The sequence below is a fragment of the Paramormyrops kingsleyae genome, chromosome 9 (assembly GCF_048594095.1).
Source record: "Paramormyrops kingsleyae isolate MSU_618 chromosome 9, PKINGS_0.4, whole genome shotgun sequence".
Lineage (NCBI taxonomy): Eukaryota > Metazoa > Chordata > Actinopteri > Osteoglossiformes > Mormyridae > Paramormyrops > Paramormyrops kingsleyae.
Window position 1 is genome coordinate 2,400,997 of NC_132805.1, and position 13,663 is coordinate 2,414,659.

A 13,663-nucleotide genomic window follows, 5' to 3' on the forward strand; every position below is an offset into this window, starting at 1 on the left:
CCCTTCCTCGCTGTTGGTAAATGTGACCGCTAAGTGAGGCCTAATGCTGCAGGGCAATTAAAAGAAAACCAGATAAAACTATGTTTTAATCAACTATAACTTGTAATGCGCACCATAAAATTATGCCTTGTGGCCCTTCGGCAGATCGAGAGGTCCAGGTGAAAGTTGAATTTAATTGTGGCTCTGCCTGCTGTTGTTTTGTTGTGTTGTTTTATTTTGACGGCATCCGGGGCTCTGTGGCTCTGCATGTCTATGAGTACGAGTACATTCTGCTTTCGTCCGCAGGATATCTACACAGCTTGCAGAGCTTCCCGTTAGCACGCATGCATCCTGCCAGTCGAAACTCTGGACACAGCTGCTTTTGATGCACTTTTCTTTATTTTAACCATGTTATTCACCTATTAGCAAGCGATCTTGAGGCAAGGAATAAAACCAAATAATGCAACCACCCAGAGAGGTGGTAAACATTTCAAAATGTTATCAGATTTTAGACTCTTTGGATATTCCCCCTTTTGCTTCGATGACAGCATTACAGACTATTTGCATTCTTTCAACCAGCTTGCAGATGTAGCCACCTGGAACGCTTCTCCAACAGTCCCGAAGGAGTTTCCACAAGTTCTGGCCGTAAGTTGGCCACCTTACTTTTACTCTTCCATCAGTCACAGCCTCCAACTCATTCCTTGTTCACAAGATAATACTTGCTACATAACCTCAAACTGTGTTTATAGCTGTTGAAAAATGGTTTTCAGTAAGTGTATCCAGACGTTTGTCTGGTATTGTAGCAATGACTGTCTAATTTTGGGTTTTGTGGGAATCTAGCAAGGACATACACTTTCAGTCTCTGCTTGGAACGTGTGGTTAAAACATTAATGCAACAATGCTCAGGTGTAGCGTATTGATGAGTTTGAAGCTAATGGGCATGGATGGGGGGGGGGGGGCACAATGCTGTTAGCACCCGTCTGCAGTACCCTGAAAGAGACTATTCTATTTGAAGATGCTAGCATTGATGGTTCATTAAAAATATCAATACGATGCAGACATTTCGATCCGTCTCTGACTCAGCTTATCTGGAACCTGGCCCTTTTTTGCATGTTTATGGTCTAAATCAGAATCAAAGATCGCATTAATTGTTATGCTAATCGAACCAAATATTACTCTTGAGGTTGAGATCTAGCCGGACATCCAACAGAGCCGCTGCACTTTAGGATCGAGACGAGCTCGAAAAGACGCTCCCCCAGGATGGAAAAAAAAGCTGAAAATGTGCGTATGCAACTTCTTAGGCAAAATCCAGGGTATATCAAGCAAAGCTTGGCAGGAAAAAATGTGTATATTTCTGGAATAAATAGACACTGAAATGAGTTTCAGTTAAGCTACTTTTGTCAACCGAAAGCCGTTCCATTATATTAATGCGTAACGTAATCTGTAACGCGCGTTACGATTCAGTCACGTTGAGTTTCACATCAGAATCTCCTGCCTGCGCTGCCACATGCACGATGAAGTTCGAGGGCGAAGATGGGGGTTTTGCCCCCGACAGCTGCAATCACACTGCCCGGGGGCGCAGACAGTCCTTCCTTTCTCTTTATCTTGGAATACGACCACGTCTTTATACGTTATAACGCCGGACAGACCGAGTCCCCACAAGAGCAGCGAAGGACACGCAGACCCGCTTGCTGGGAAAAACACGCTCTTCACACGTGCGCTCCTCCATAACACTGTAATGCCGATGCAACCAGCACCACAACCCCGCAAACACGTCAGTCAGACGCTGAAGTGTAAGAGACGCACACGGTGGGAGGTTAATACACATCTAAAGACACGCGTGAATCGGACACGGTGCGCATACGACACGGGCAAACATAGAAGCCACAATCGGGAAATACAAGTATTAATTATAACAATAAAACAACAAAGCAAGGGCTTTGGGACATGCACACCGCGCCGGCGCTACGATATTTTTATATGTTTTATATATATTTATTTCGCGTATAGAGCTTTTTGTAGAGCTGACGGAATTCAGTGCAATGTGCTGCCGATCAGCACACTTTAATAGATTCATCTTTATTATCATTGTATCAAGTACAAGTACTCAGACAAGGAAATGCAGTTTGGCATCTAATCCTAAAGTGCTAAATTTTGTGAAAGTGCTATAGAAACACTATAAATAAATGATAAAAATGTAGATCTATATGTAGATCTTATGATACATGTGATTAGGCCCTCAGATGTAACTTTTTATTGTGCCTCTATCTCCCATTGTTCAAAATTCCTCTTCTTGGTTAGTTATTTACTGCCATTCTCATTGAAGTTTGCAACCAGAAAGGCTTGATTTGCATATTATATAATTTGCATATTATATTTATGGTTATTTGTGGACAGCAAATGGACAGGATCTCAGGCTTATGCACATATGCACGTTTACAAGACATTTCCAAGCAGAAATGATCGATCCAAATTGTTTTGTGCGTACGCATTTTTTTTTCATTTTTATGCCTACGCACTTTTTCGCAATGAAATGTACGCAAAGTTTGATAAATGAGATCCCTGGTCTGCTCTGCTCCATGAGCTGCCACTGCAAACCTCGGCTGGGAAAACGATGATTATGACTCTTGAGGTATTGAGGTTTCCACCTCTGATCTAAAATTAGCCAGAAAGAGCTGCAGACACTTTGGCTGGTCTGGACTACAGCTGTTGTAGAGGCACATCACAATGAGCAAGCTCTTGTTAGACCTAAATTGTGTATAGGTTGTATGGCATATATATAAATATGCTATATTATATATAATACATTTGCTCACTATGCAACAAAACACTACAAGGATTTTTAAATTATGGCCCTACCATGTGTTTTAGTTTGTTTTTTGTCGTGGGATGAAGGGACCCAGGAATAAAATACTGAAATCACCACAGCAGTTCATCTCCGGTTTAAAAGGCTCATCTAGAAGCTGAGCACAGATGAAAATGTTCCACTATGAGGCCGTTAAGCGGCATTGGTATCAGTCTATAGTAACAGCTGTGCCTTGGTTTATGGAATAACACTGGTTTTGTTACACGCTGAGGTGGGAGTGGCCCAGGAACCGTGGAACAGCACGCCCACCATCAGTCTGCAGTCTGCACACCAGAGGTCTGTACATATTCATTCAGACGACTCTCAGGAAGTGTAGTGTTGTGTAAGTTACTGAAAATTAGTAATTAGGTACAGTTGCTAGTTACTTAATTCAAAATTAACATATGTCTCTGGGACATTGGTTTAAGAGGGGAATGACATTAAATGATTGCATTCCATTTAGTCCTATTTATAATATTTTATATCATTACATACACTAATGTGTGTTTCAGCAGGTGCATTTTTTTACAATAATTTTCAATAATAAGTTCAGCATAAATGTTATGTCTGTTGTTATTGGTTCTCTCATGTTGTCAATATTTAAAATAATGAATAGGTGAGGTCAGGTTGGGGGGCGCGCTGGTACAGCACATTGTCGCACCCACCACACAATGAAACCCCTTGGGATCCCGGTTGGACGCCCCCCAGGCCAATACGAGGTCCAGGTCCACCCTCCGGAAAACACAGCCAGGTGGTGCAGTACGTGGGCGTCCCCTCGACCTGGTCCAGCCGCTCAGGTCCTCAGCAATGAGGATCCTACGAGCCGGATCATCAGGGAAACACGCTACATGGTCACAGTGCCGTGACTGACGTTCTCTCATAATCCAAAAGATAACAAATATCTAACTTTTAATCCATTAAATGGTTGGTTTGGTGCAGTGGTTAGCACTGTAATCTTACACCTGTGGGTCCTGGGTTCGAGTCTCTGCCAGAGTTCCCTGTGTGTGGAGTCTGCAGGTTCTCCCCGTGTCATTGTGGGGTTTCCTCCGAATACTCCACAGTGAATGGTGTGTGTGAGTGTTTCCCTGCAATGGCTTGACATCTCATCCTGGGTTATTCCCTGTCCTGCACCCATAGGCTCCAGACCCACTGTGATCCTGAATAGGATTAGCAATTAGCAAGAAGATGGATGATTTGTTTGGTATATGGTTTTAAACAATATGCCTACATGCAGGGTAAACGGAAGAAATCTAGCCTATAGTATATAGATATATTTAGTATAACTCTATTGTGGTTATATAGTCTAATCGGGGAAAATAACAATAGGCTAAACATCGCACAGTAATCTCGTTAACATCACGTTGCTGTTGAAATACATTGCATAGACATCCGGGGAATGTCGAATAAATATTTAGTAGCAATGATTCTGCAACATTGTAGCAGTGAGCAAATGACCCAATAGAGATGCTTTGCCGATGGATTGTAAAGCATCTCAGTAACATCGCGCCTATGCATGTGTTCTGTCTGGGCAGTCATCTTATTTCAGTGTTACTGCTGTGACAGTGTGAGACTAATTTTATCTATCACTGTACCTAATATCACCCATTCATTCACCAATTCATCTACCTAAAAGAACCGATCACACCCCGCACTGCACCACGCTCTCTCTGATCCTGCAGCACTGCTCCACTGCTCCCACCGTCTCTCAAGGTGCAAGCAAGACATGCATCTAGACTCCTCTCTGTTTTGGCACCTATGTGGTGGAATGAACTCCCCCTAGATGTCTGAACAGCCGAGTCATTGGGTGTCTTCAAACAACAGCTAAAGACCTTCCTCTTTCGGAGGTACTTGGATTATCACATCCAGAATAATACTCTTATTATAAAAAAAATGTATTATTTGGCAGCAGAGCTTTTTAGAGTGATAGTATTCTTAGCCTGGTTCTATTGAACCATTATCAGATTGTATTCACTGATGAGACTTCTAAGCACTAATGTAAGTTGGCTAAGGACATCTGCCAAATGCCGTAAATGTAAATATTGCACCACCGTGAGGTCAGATGACGTTAGATCATAAACAGGAAATTAGGGGGAACAGGTTGCATTAATATTTACAAAATAATAATACAATACAATAATATAATACAAAAGTAACATTTAGTGAGTCCATTTAAATTTCAGTACTTAACTACGGTAATTGTTACTTTGTAAAGCATTACTACCAACACTGACAGTGACCAAAAAAAGTATTTAACATAAATTGTTCAATATTTTTCTAACCATTAATTATATAATATTATTATATATCAATCTTCTATAAAGACTTAACCATTACATAGACATACTAAATATATAGCTTGTTTTTGTATTTATAAACAAATGTTTTATTACATTGGTGAGAATTTTATATCTGTAATTACTTTTGTTCTACAAAAGTGCTCTTTGTAAAAATAATTCCACGTTAAAGTAGAGTGCATTTTCCTGAGCCGTGGGTTTATCAGCACTGCACTCTACGTTTTATCAGTCTAACCCAGTGACAGACTTACAATCATTCAGTTTCGTATCGTGTTTTGGGAAAGACCAGCTGCATTCTGTATGGCGGATCACCTGAGTTTCGGCTAATCTGCCATATTTTAGGAAAGTTGGCGGATAACAAACCATTGAAATTTCCTTAATGAACTAGCAAATAACGCAGAACAGATAACATAGAAAAAGAACAGGTATTAAGGAGCAAGGCTTAACTAAGGAAAAATGCCCTGATATGGTCTCTGACCTGGGTGGGGTTACATGCAGGCATTAAGGGATAATAATGAAAATTAGACCCACAACTCGCACTGACACAAAGCCATCTTTGTCCTGGCAGCGATACGACCAGGCCGCTTCTCAACAGATTAATGGTGGCTTAATGGTTACTAGTGGGCTAGTGGGCAATGGTGGCTTAATGGTTAGGGAAGTGCACTTGTAATTGAAAGATTACAGGTTTGAATCCCTGACCAGCAAGGCACCACTGAGGTACTCTGAGCATGGTACCGTCCCCCCCCAGCTGATGATTTAGCTGCCTGCTGCTATATCACAATGTCATATATGGTTTAAATGCAGAGGACACATTTTGTTGTTGTGGTGTATCAACAATGACAATCGATCACTAAATTCTAAAATTGACTTTTGACTGCAGGAACACTGTGAGTTTCAGCAGAACCTGAACACATGAAACCGATGCGACAGGAGGCTAACAAAAAAATGAACCTCGATTTACTCTCTATTTGAAATCTATTGACAATAAATGGGCTAGCTTAGAAATCTCTGGCAATATCTACAATTTTATAGGTGACAGAGTATAAATATGCCTACACCAAAGTGTAGACTTAAGTACCGTAAAAACTGCGATATTGACTATAAAATAAACTCTGTAATTGTGTTATGGTACATGTCTTCTCTGTGCTGTACGCTACGGCTGGAAATTGGTCTGATGGAATGGAATTCCGCTGTGGTGCTGACTGATTTGCAGAAGATAGATTGAAATAGTCCGCTCTGAGATTCATCACAGAAGTGAGAATAAGACTGACAAAACCAAACTCATAACCTCCTGTGATTTATTGCTATTTTGTTGCTGACTTGACTCTTTTCTGCCTCTGCAGCAGGGCACACATTTCTGCACATTTTTACTGCTGTTAGTCTTACTGGAGCAGTTCACATTAAGTGCACCGCCTGGGGGGATGGGGGGTATTGGCTCCTCCCGGGTCTCAAACCACCAACCTTCAGATTACAAAGCTTCAGGAAATATCCAGAACATTATAGCTGCCAGCTGTTCTCTGGTGGCCTACCTCTTGTGTAGCATTTTCCCTTTCATACTGAAGTCCCGTGACAGAGATGTTGGCCCAAACCTTCCTTCTACTTCAGATAAGTGGTCTTCAACAATATTGAGTTAGAGTCTGATATAATGTTCCCTTGCGCCGGCCAAACTGCGACTCTGTCATCGCTCCTCTGATTCAGAGAGCAGCAGAGCAGACCCACGGTCCCCGTCTCCCAGTCCCCGTCTCCCAGTCCCCGTCTCCCGGTCCTGCTTCAGAGCATCATCTCCCTGCAGTTTACCACCAAATTTCTCCTTGACCCAATGTGGTTTTAGTCGTGATTTTGACTTGTGCAGTATTTAGCAATAAATGTTTCTAACATTTCCATTCTAACAAGGCTGTTTATCTTCTGTGTTTGCCTGGAGTGGTTGAGAATGACTTATAACCTACTAATTAGTTACTGCACAGAAATTACCAGGAAAAATAGACGCTACTCGTATGAAAGGATAGTTTGTACAGTTTCTATGTTTGTTTTGTATTCATTGAACATTTTACATATTTTTTAACATCAAATCACATTAAGTATGATTGAGATAGACTGATTACCAAACATTCCTGCATAAGTGCACCAAGGCTACTTATATTTAATATTTTCAATACAGTCAATCCATAAAAACACACGGGCAGTGGTCCAAAGTCATATAATAATTATGCTTTTTTTCTTTTTTGGTATCATGACTACAGAAAGTGATTGACGGTAATTTTCCATCAGGTATGGATAATATGAATAATTAATAGTATTAATGGATAATATGGGGCTCTGTGGGTTTAAGACTTGCCTGATGGTCAATCAAAGGCAGAAAACCCGTATCATTGATGGGCCCTTGAGCGAGGCCCTTATTGGGGTGCCGGATAAATGCCTAACCCTAAACCTAACCCTAACCCTGCCCTCTGACACCAGGCTTACCCTCACCACTGTCTAATAGAAGAGCGACACTGAGCATGCAGAGATTGAATTACGTTGTGCTTGATATCACCTGCACAATGACAATAAAAGCATTCTGTTCTGTTCTTGTGTTTATGATATACTCACGAATGTAAAAGGGTGTTTTTATTGATATGGCTCCGTTTCTGGAACAATGGCAAAGCGTCACGCACCTCTTAATCATCATTATGCACAGGCAGCACACAGCCCGCTCGCGCGCCCATCCATCATGCACGCTGCAGTCTGAAGTTTACCAAGGAGCTATTTATGTTCTGTAAAAGGCACACAGCAGGCCGGGCGTGTGCTGCGCATATCCGTCAGCGCCGGCGGACAGACAGCAAGGGGCTAGAAGGCAACAAACGCCGGCATCCTCACTCAGCACTCGTCCGTCTGCTTTGCAGACTGTCTGCACATGCAGACATAAATAAACAAAAGCATGCATATGTACAGCTGAGGACTGAGTGCCTCATCTCCGTATTTCTTCATATCGACAGATTTCTTGAAACGCATATTCATATTTACTTTCATGACCTTTTATTTTATCAGTGCTTTCTTTTTAAACAAATTCATATAATTACCTATTTTTTACAGAAAATAATTGTAGAAGTTATTTTATTTGCACTCTGTACTCATTTTTAACTACTTGTATTTGTATTTGAATGTAAATCTTTATTATATTTCTAATGCTTGGGCTTCAGTTCTAACCTTGCCCAAACAGGAATCAGTTTGCATAAAACTGAGAAGTGATATTTTGCTGTCGGGATGAAGCCGTCTCTATATAATTCTGTTGCCTGTGGGTGTCGGAGCCAGAACTGGTAAATCTTCTTCTAAACCACGGTACAGCTCAGCCCCCCGAAACACACCCTGGCTTAGCTGCCCCAAGTCCCTTACGATCAGGACTTGCTGCCTGTTTTTGGTATATAATAAGTCGTAATGAAAAACACTCCCAACTCTACAGGTCTATAACTCACTTCTAGATTCTTTTTCTATCAAGACAATGACATTAAAGGAAAGTGTTCTGAATGTAACCTTTCCCGTCGTCACTGCATTTGGATGCGATATCACTTCTGACAAGATCTCACCAAATCCCACTTTATGCCGACTCATAATTCATCGTAAAACCAGCATGCACTGCCTGTGGCATTTAAAGACAAAATATCAAACATTCTCATAAATGCGGTGTTGTGAATAGGGGCTGGGACCTGTGTTATTATACAGTGATATTCCTTCACATCCTCGTCTAAATAACGATGCGTGCTGATGACAGCTCCGTGTCTCCACACCGCCATGTGCTACGACGTCCCCGGCAAACGGGGGCTGAGTCCGACGGCGGCCACTCACCGAAATACATGCTGCCACTTATCGATCGCACATCAGAAACTCTCCCCCTCTCTCTCTCTCTCTCTCGTCCTCTTGTTTTCTCTCTCCTCCGTGCTTCCCCTGCAACTTCAGCGCGTCACCGAGCACCATCGCATTCCGTGCGGCGTATCACTCCAGCCATCCCGTCTACTCAGTAAGTTGTCCTGGTGTCCTCCTCCTCCTTCTCCTCCTTCTCCCCCCGGGAGGATTTGCCTGGGATGTCTGGCTCCCGTATCGCTCCTCTCCAGCACTCTGACTGGCCTCCCGCGTTCGCTGCTGGCCCTCCTCTTCGCCACGCTCGCTCTCCTGCTCTCTCTCCTTCCTTTTTTTTCATAGAAGCTTGGCCCCTTGTCTACTGTTCTTCAGCTCTGGCTCTCCTGCCTCCGTTTCCCTTCTTCACCTCTCTCTCTCTCTCTCTCTCTCTCTCTCTCTCACTGGTGGTAATATGACTCCTCCTTAAACAGCCCTCCCAGAACCGGTAACACTGCACTATCGCCGGTGACAGATCCGCTTCTCCATCCTGCCTAATTCATTCCCCCCCGCCCCCCCCAGGACACCGTAGCCAGGTGACAAGCATGGCACCCACCCCATTGCACACCACAGGAAGCGGGATGGCAGAATGGGGGGTAAGAGAGCTTTTATACCAGTGTTACTGACACTCATTCAGCGTCCCAGACCAAACAGGCATGACTTTGGTCTCTTATCCCACTCCTGTGACATCAATTAACTTTTTGAGTTGACAGTGACAGCTGGTTATTTACAAATCACCACATGCATCACGGCACAAAAGTGCTCTGATTACCATGCAATTATGTTACATCTTATACAAATGCGGGCGATTCACACGATCGTGATACATGTGGTTTGTATCAGGAGCAGCCTACTGAACTATCCTCCCCATTTTCCCTTCCACTGGCTACAGTTCGGATATGGCACATACTGGCCTTGCACAGCTGTTTGCAATAAGCCTTTAATTCTCCCATCTTTCCTGCCTTACCTCACAGGCCCATCTGAAATGGGATGCATTCCATGTACAGGACAGGAGCTCCTCTCCAGACTCGGTCTCCTACTGCAGAGCCAGCAAAAGTTTCGATTTTTTAATCCTTGACACTGAAATGTCAGTGCTGGAAAAGTGCAGTATTTGTCACCATGAAGTGTGCTTGTCTGCACTGGAGCCCCGGAATCCCAGCGTATGGTGGGATGGACTTAATTAATCATGCTGTCACTTCCGTGACTCTTTTCATTAGTCACTGCGCTATCTGATCCACTCCGTTTCAGATGTGTGCAGTTCGAATGCGTTCGGCGGCCAAATGCTTCCCAACTGCTATCTGATTTGAGCGCGAGGGAACAGGACAGTGCAGGAGCCTGAGCTGAGCGGAATGAGAATCCGAGCTGGTCCCTGCAGACGCACTAGCCGGCTCATCCGCACCAGCATGCACTGGTGGTCAGCGATACTCAATAGGCCTCACTCATCTGTCAGTTGTTGTTCATCAGAAACATGCGTCTTCTCAAGGCCAAACCAAGGACAAAGTTTCGCAATCATCACCATGCGACGGGTCCTCATGTCATTCATTTAGGTGGCCTTGCTGCCTGTTTCTTTAACAGAGCCACTTTAGCTCCAGGTAATCAGGGACGCATGCACATATTGGCAGTCGTCCATTCCGGGAAAAATGTGAGAAGTGGACAAATGCAAAAGTATATTTCACAGAGCGGCATAAATCGCAGGTGTCGTTGCTAATAAAGTGGACGTGCCGCTACATGTCATTTTGTTTGAGAATCTGCGCCATGTGGCACGCCCAGGTGATGGGGGGGGGGGGGGGGGGTACAGTTCACCTTAGCTAAATTAATCTGGGAAGGGATTAGCTGGGTAGATTGAAAAACACAGATTGAGAATTTGACCCGCATGGTGGCATGGAGGAGAGGCAGCATGCAGGCCACGCTGTGTGAATGTGAGCGCATTTATCAGCACGCTTGGAGCGCTGATAGCTAACGTGTCGCTAGCATCCCTCTGGCATCATCTAAACACCCACCAGCAAGAGCTCCGATCTTCCCGATAGAAGCCAGACATGCAGCATCGAAGGATCATAAGCTACCACAATGACCCTGCAATCTCATTTTATTAAATAAAAAGAACAGCTACTGCTACAGTAAAATCATGGGTCTCCAACCAATATCATGAAGAAGCTGAATGTATATATTTCCCCCAGAATCTTTGGATTCCATTGGCCAACAGACAATTTGCATGCCTTTAATAATGAAATTTTGTTATTTTAATGTCATCTAGTGCTTCTGGCTGAACGATTATACAAACAAACGATTATACAAACAAAGTTGCTAAATGCAAACCTGCTCCAGCAAGTCTGTACAGATATGTATCTGTTTAATCCCAGACAGTATAGACCGATTCAGTCAGTGTTGTCTACAATACACATTCATTGCAAACTGTTCCAGGAATCCATTGACGCTGTTTGAAAATAAACCCTTTCTGTGCGCATAGATGCATTATGCATTTCATTCTCAGTCTCTATTTGTATATTGTACATTTTGTGTATTTGAAATGTTCTGCTATTCTACATATACATCTTCCGCTCAGGCAAAAGACAGAAGGAGGAAAAACACTCAGAAAACATCAATGCTGGGAAGAAAACAAGACCAGAGCAGAGAAACGGAGCGGCTCTTAATTAGCCAGGTATACATTCATATTTTCCATTAGTAGGTTTAGTGCTGTGTAAGGACTTTGATCGTGGGCTGTAATTTATTACTTGGATCATTCCGTTCTCTATATACATTTCAGTGATGCACAGCGTCAGTCTCAGAGTCTCTTTCTATGGGAGTAAGGTAATTCCTTTCCAGTCATACAGCATGGAAGAAGTTCAAAGTCTCCTTGATAGATTTGATTGGTATCAGTTGAAAAATAAAATCCCCCCCGTCTATCAGCTATTTTATAGAGCTAAATGAATAGAGACCAATTCCTGCTACGCTACTTAAAAAGTAATTCCAGAAGCATCCAGTACTTCAAAACTCAGTGTCTGTTAATTGTTACAATATGCGACGAGACGGATTGCTATGGATCTCGATTGAACAGAGAAAATCGGATAGTGGAACTACATCATCTCTGTATCTCGCTACAATAAATTCTGGCAAAAATATAAAATGCAACCGTAAATCTGCTATGAGGCAAACATTTCTGATTTGGCAAGAGAAGCAGAAACGGGGTGGCACTTGTTTAAAGCTGCAAGAGACGCAAACAGAGATAAATGGCTCTGATGGGCCTTCACAGCATCATGCAAAACCCACTGAAGGAGAACTCAGTTACTATTATACTACTTAATTAATATATGTGTGACTAACAGAACTTTTCTGTGCTGTTTTTTTCCATCGATAATTAAACTCCTCGTCACCTGAGATTAAGTGCATGTTTATAATGTAATTAAATAATTATTATAACAAACCTTGCAGGCAAATATAACCTAAAAGCATTTGAGCTTGCTCTCCATTCAGATCAGGAAGTTTAAAAATGTGTATACATTATTTAATAGAGTGTCTTTTAAAATCTTATTATTTTGCAGCAAATAGACAAATATAATTGCTTTCAGATTTTTGCATATTAGTTAGACACCAATAACACGGTATGCCCTTTAGGTACCTGGTACTGATTTGAAAATAGATTTCCCATTGATGATAGATCAGATTTATTAATGTCAGTTTGCTGTAATCACTTCTAAACCCTTGTAGTCTTTGGTGACCAGGGCTGTGTGTTTGTCTGAATCAATTCCATGTCTGCACATGCTGAGAGGAAACAGACACTATCCGGGGGATACTCTAACGTGTTTCTGAGCCTTACTACATGCATGTAAGTCCATCGCTTTTCCATGCAAACATGTTCTGTTCAGGGCCGCGGGGGGGCTGGAGCTCAGCAGCACGGCTGTGGGTGCAGGGCAGGGATTAAAGATGAGGTGCAACCCCATCGCAAGGCACACACACCATTTGGCAACTCTGATGTACCTTAGCATGTTATTGGACTCGTGGGGGGGGGGGGGGGCACCCCATGGTGACACGGGGAGAACATGCAGACTCTGGGGCCAAGGCCAACCGTGGATCTCCAGAGGCAGGAGGTTGCCATGCAGACCATTGCACCACCGTGGTTCTGCACACTAAAGTCAGTTTTCCATGATGTAATCCTGCCTTGCAAAGACAGTGACTAGGTAAATAGGAAGAAAAAAAAAAGGACGACAGTTGGAAAAGTGAGGAAATATTCGGTTTGAAAAGCAATGTGCAAGCTGCCGACAGGACGGGATGAACTTAGTTTCAACATCACGACATTCAAGAGCTCAAAGCTGGATGATTTGAGCTGTCAGATTTCTATTCCCCGCACTGCTGCAGGCAAATAGCTGCAGCAAACACTGGAGATTAAAAAAACAAAAACAGAAGAGTGGAAGCACACTCTCACGGAGCTACGATTGCAGAACCTGCGCTGGGGTGATTCTGCAAGTTTAAACTGCTCACCGAAGATGAATGCATCTCCCGTGTGCACTGCGCTTGTCATCCTGGCTAAGACATATTGTCGACTCGGGCGCCTAACTGCGAATTCACATCGGGCCAGAAGATCATCGTTTTTTAACAGAGAAGGAACATATGCGTGACTGTGTGGTATTCGGCACCGTTCCAGTATTTCCTATATATATTTGATATTCCTGCTCTCTCA

The 13,663-nt window shown here is 43.0% G+C and overlaps 1 protein-coding gene across 5 annotated transcripts in view; it reads right to left on the reverse strand.

The window, feature by feature from the left end:
* The window catches only part of znf385d (zinc finger protein 385D), a 64,792-nt gene that overhangs the window by 24,775 nt on the left and 26,354 nt on the right, over positions 1-13,663 (reverse strand). For 2 of the 5 annotated variants that reach the window (XM_023802645.2, XM_023802641.2), the window contains exon 1: positions 8,941-9,350. The exons of 2 other annotated variants lie outside the window; for them this stretch is intronic. In XM_023802645.2, the coding sequence (XP_023658413.1) occupies positions 8,941-8,950 (10 nt within the window). In that variant the 5' untranslated portion in view covers positions 8,951-9,350. Of the gene's footprint in view, positions 1-8,940; positions 9,351-9,955; positions 10,093-13,663 lie in introns of those variants that run through there. One more of the 5 variants, XM_023802644.2, reaches the window with a different exon arrangement.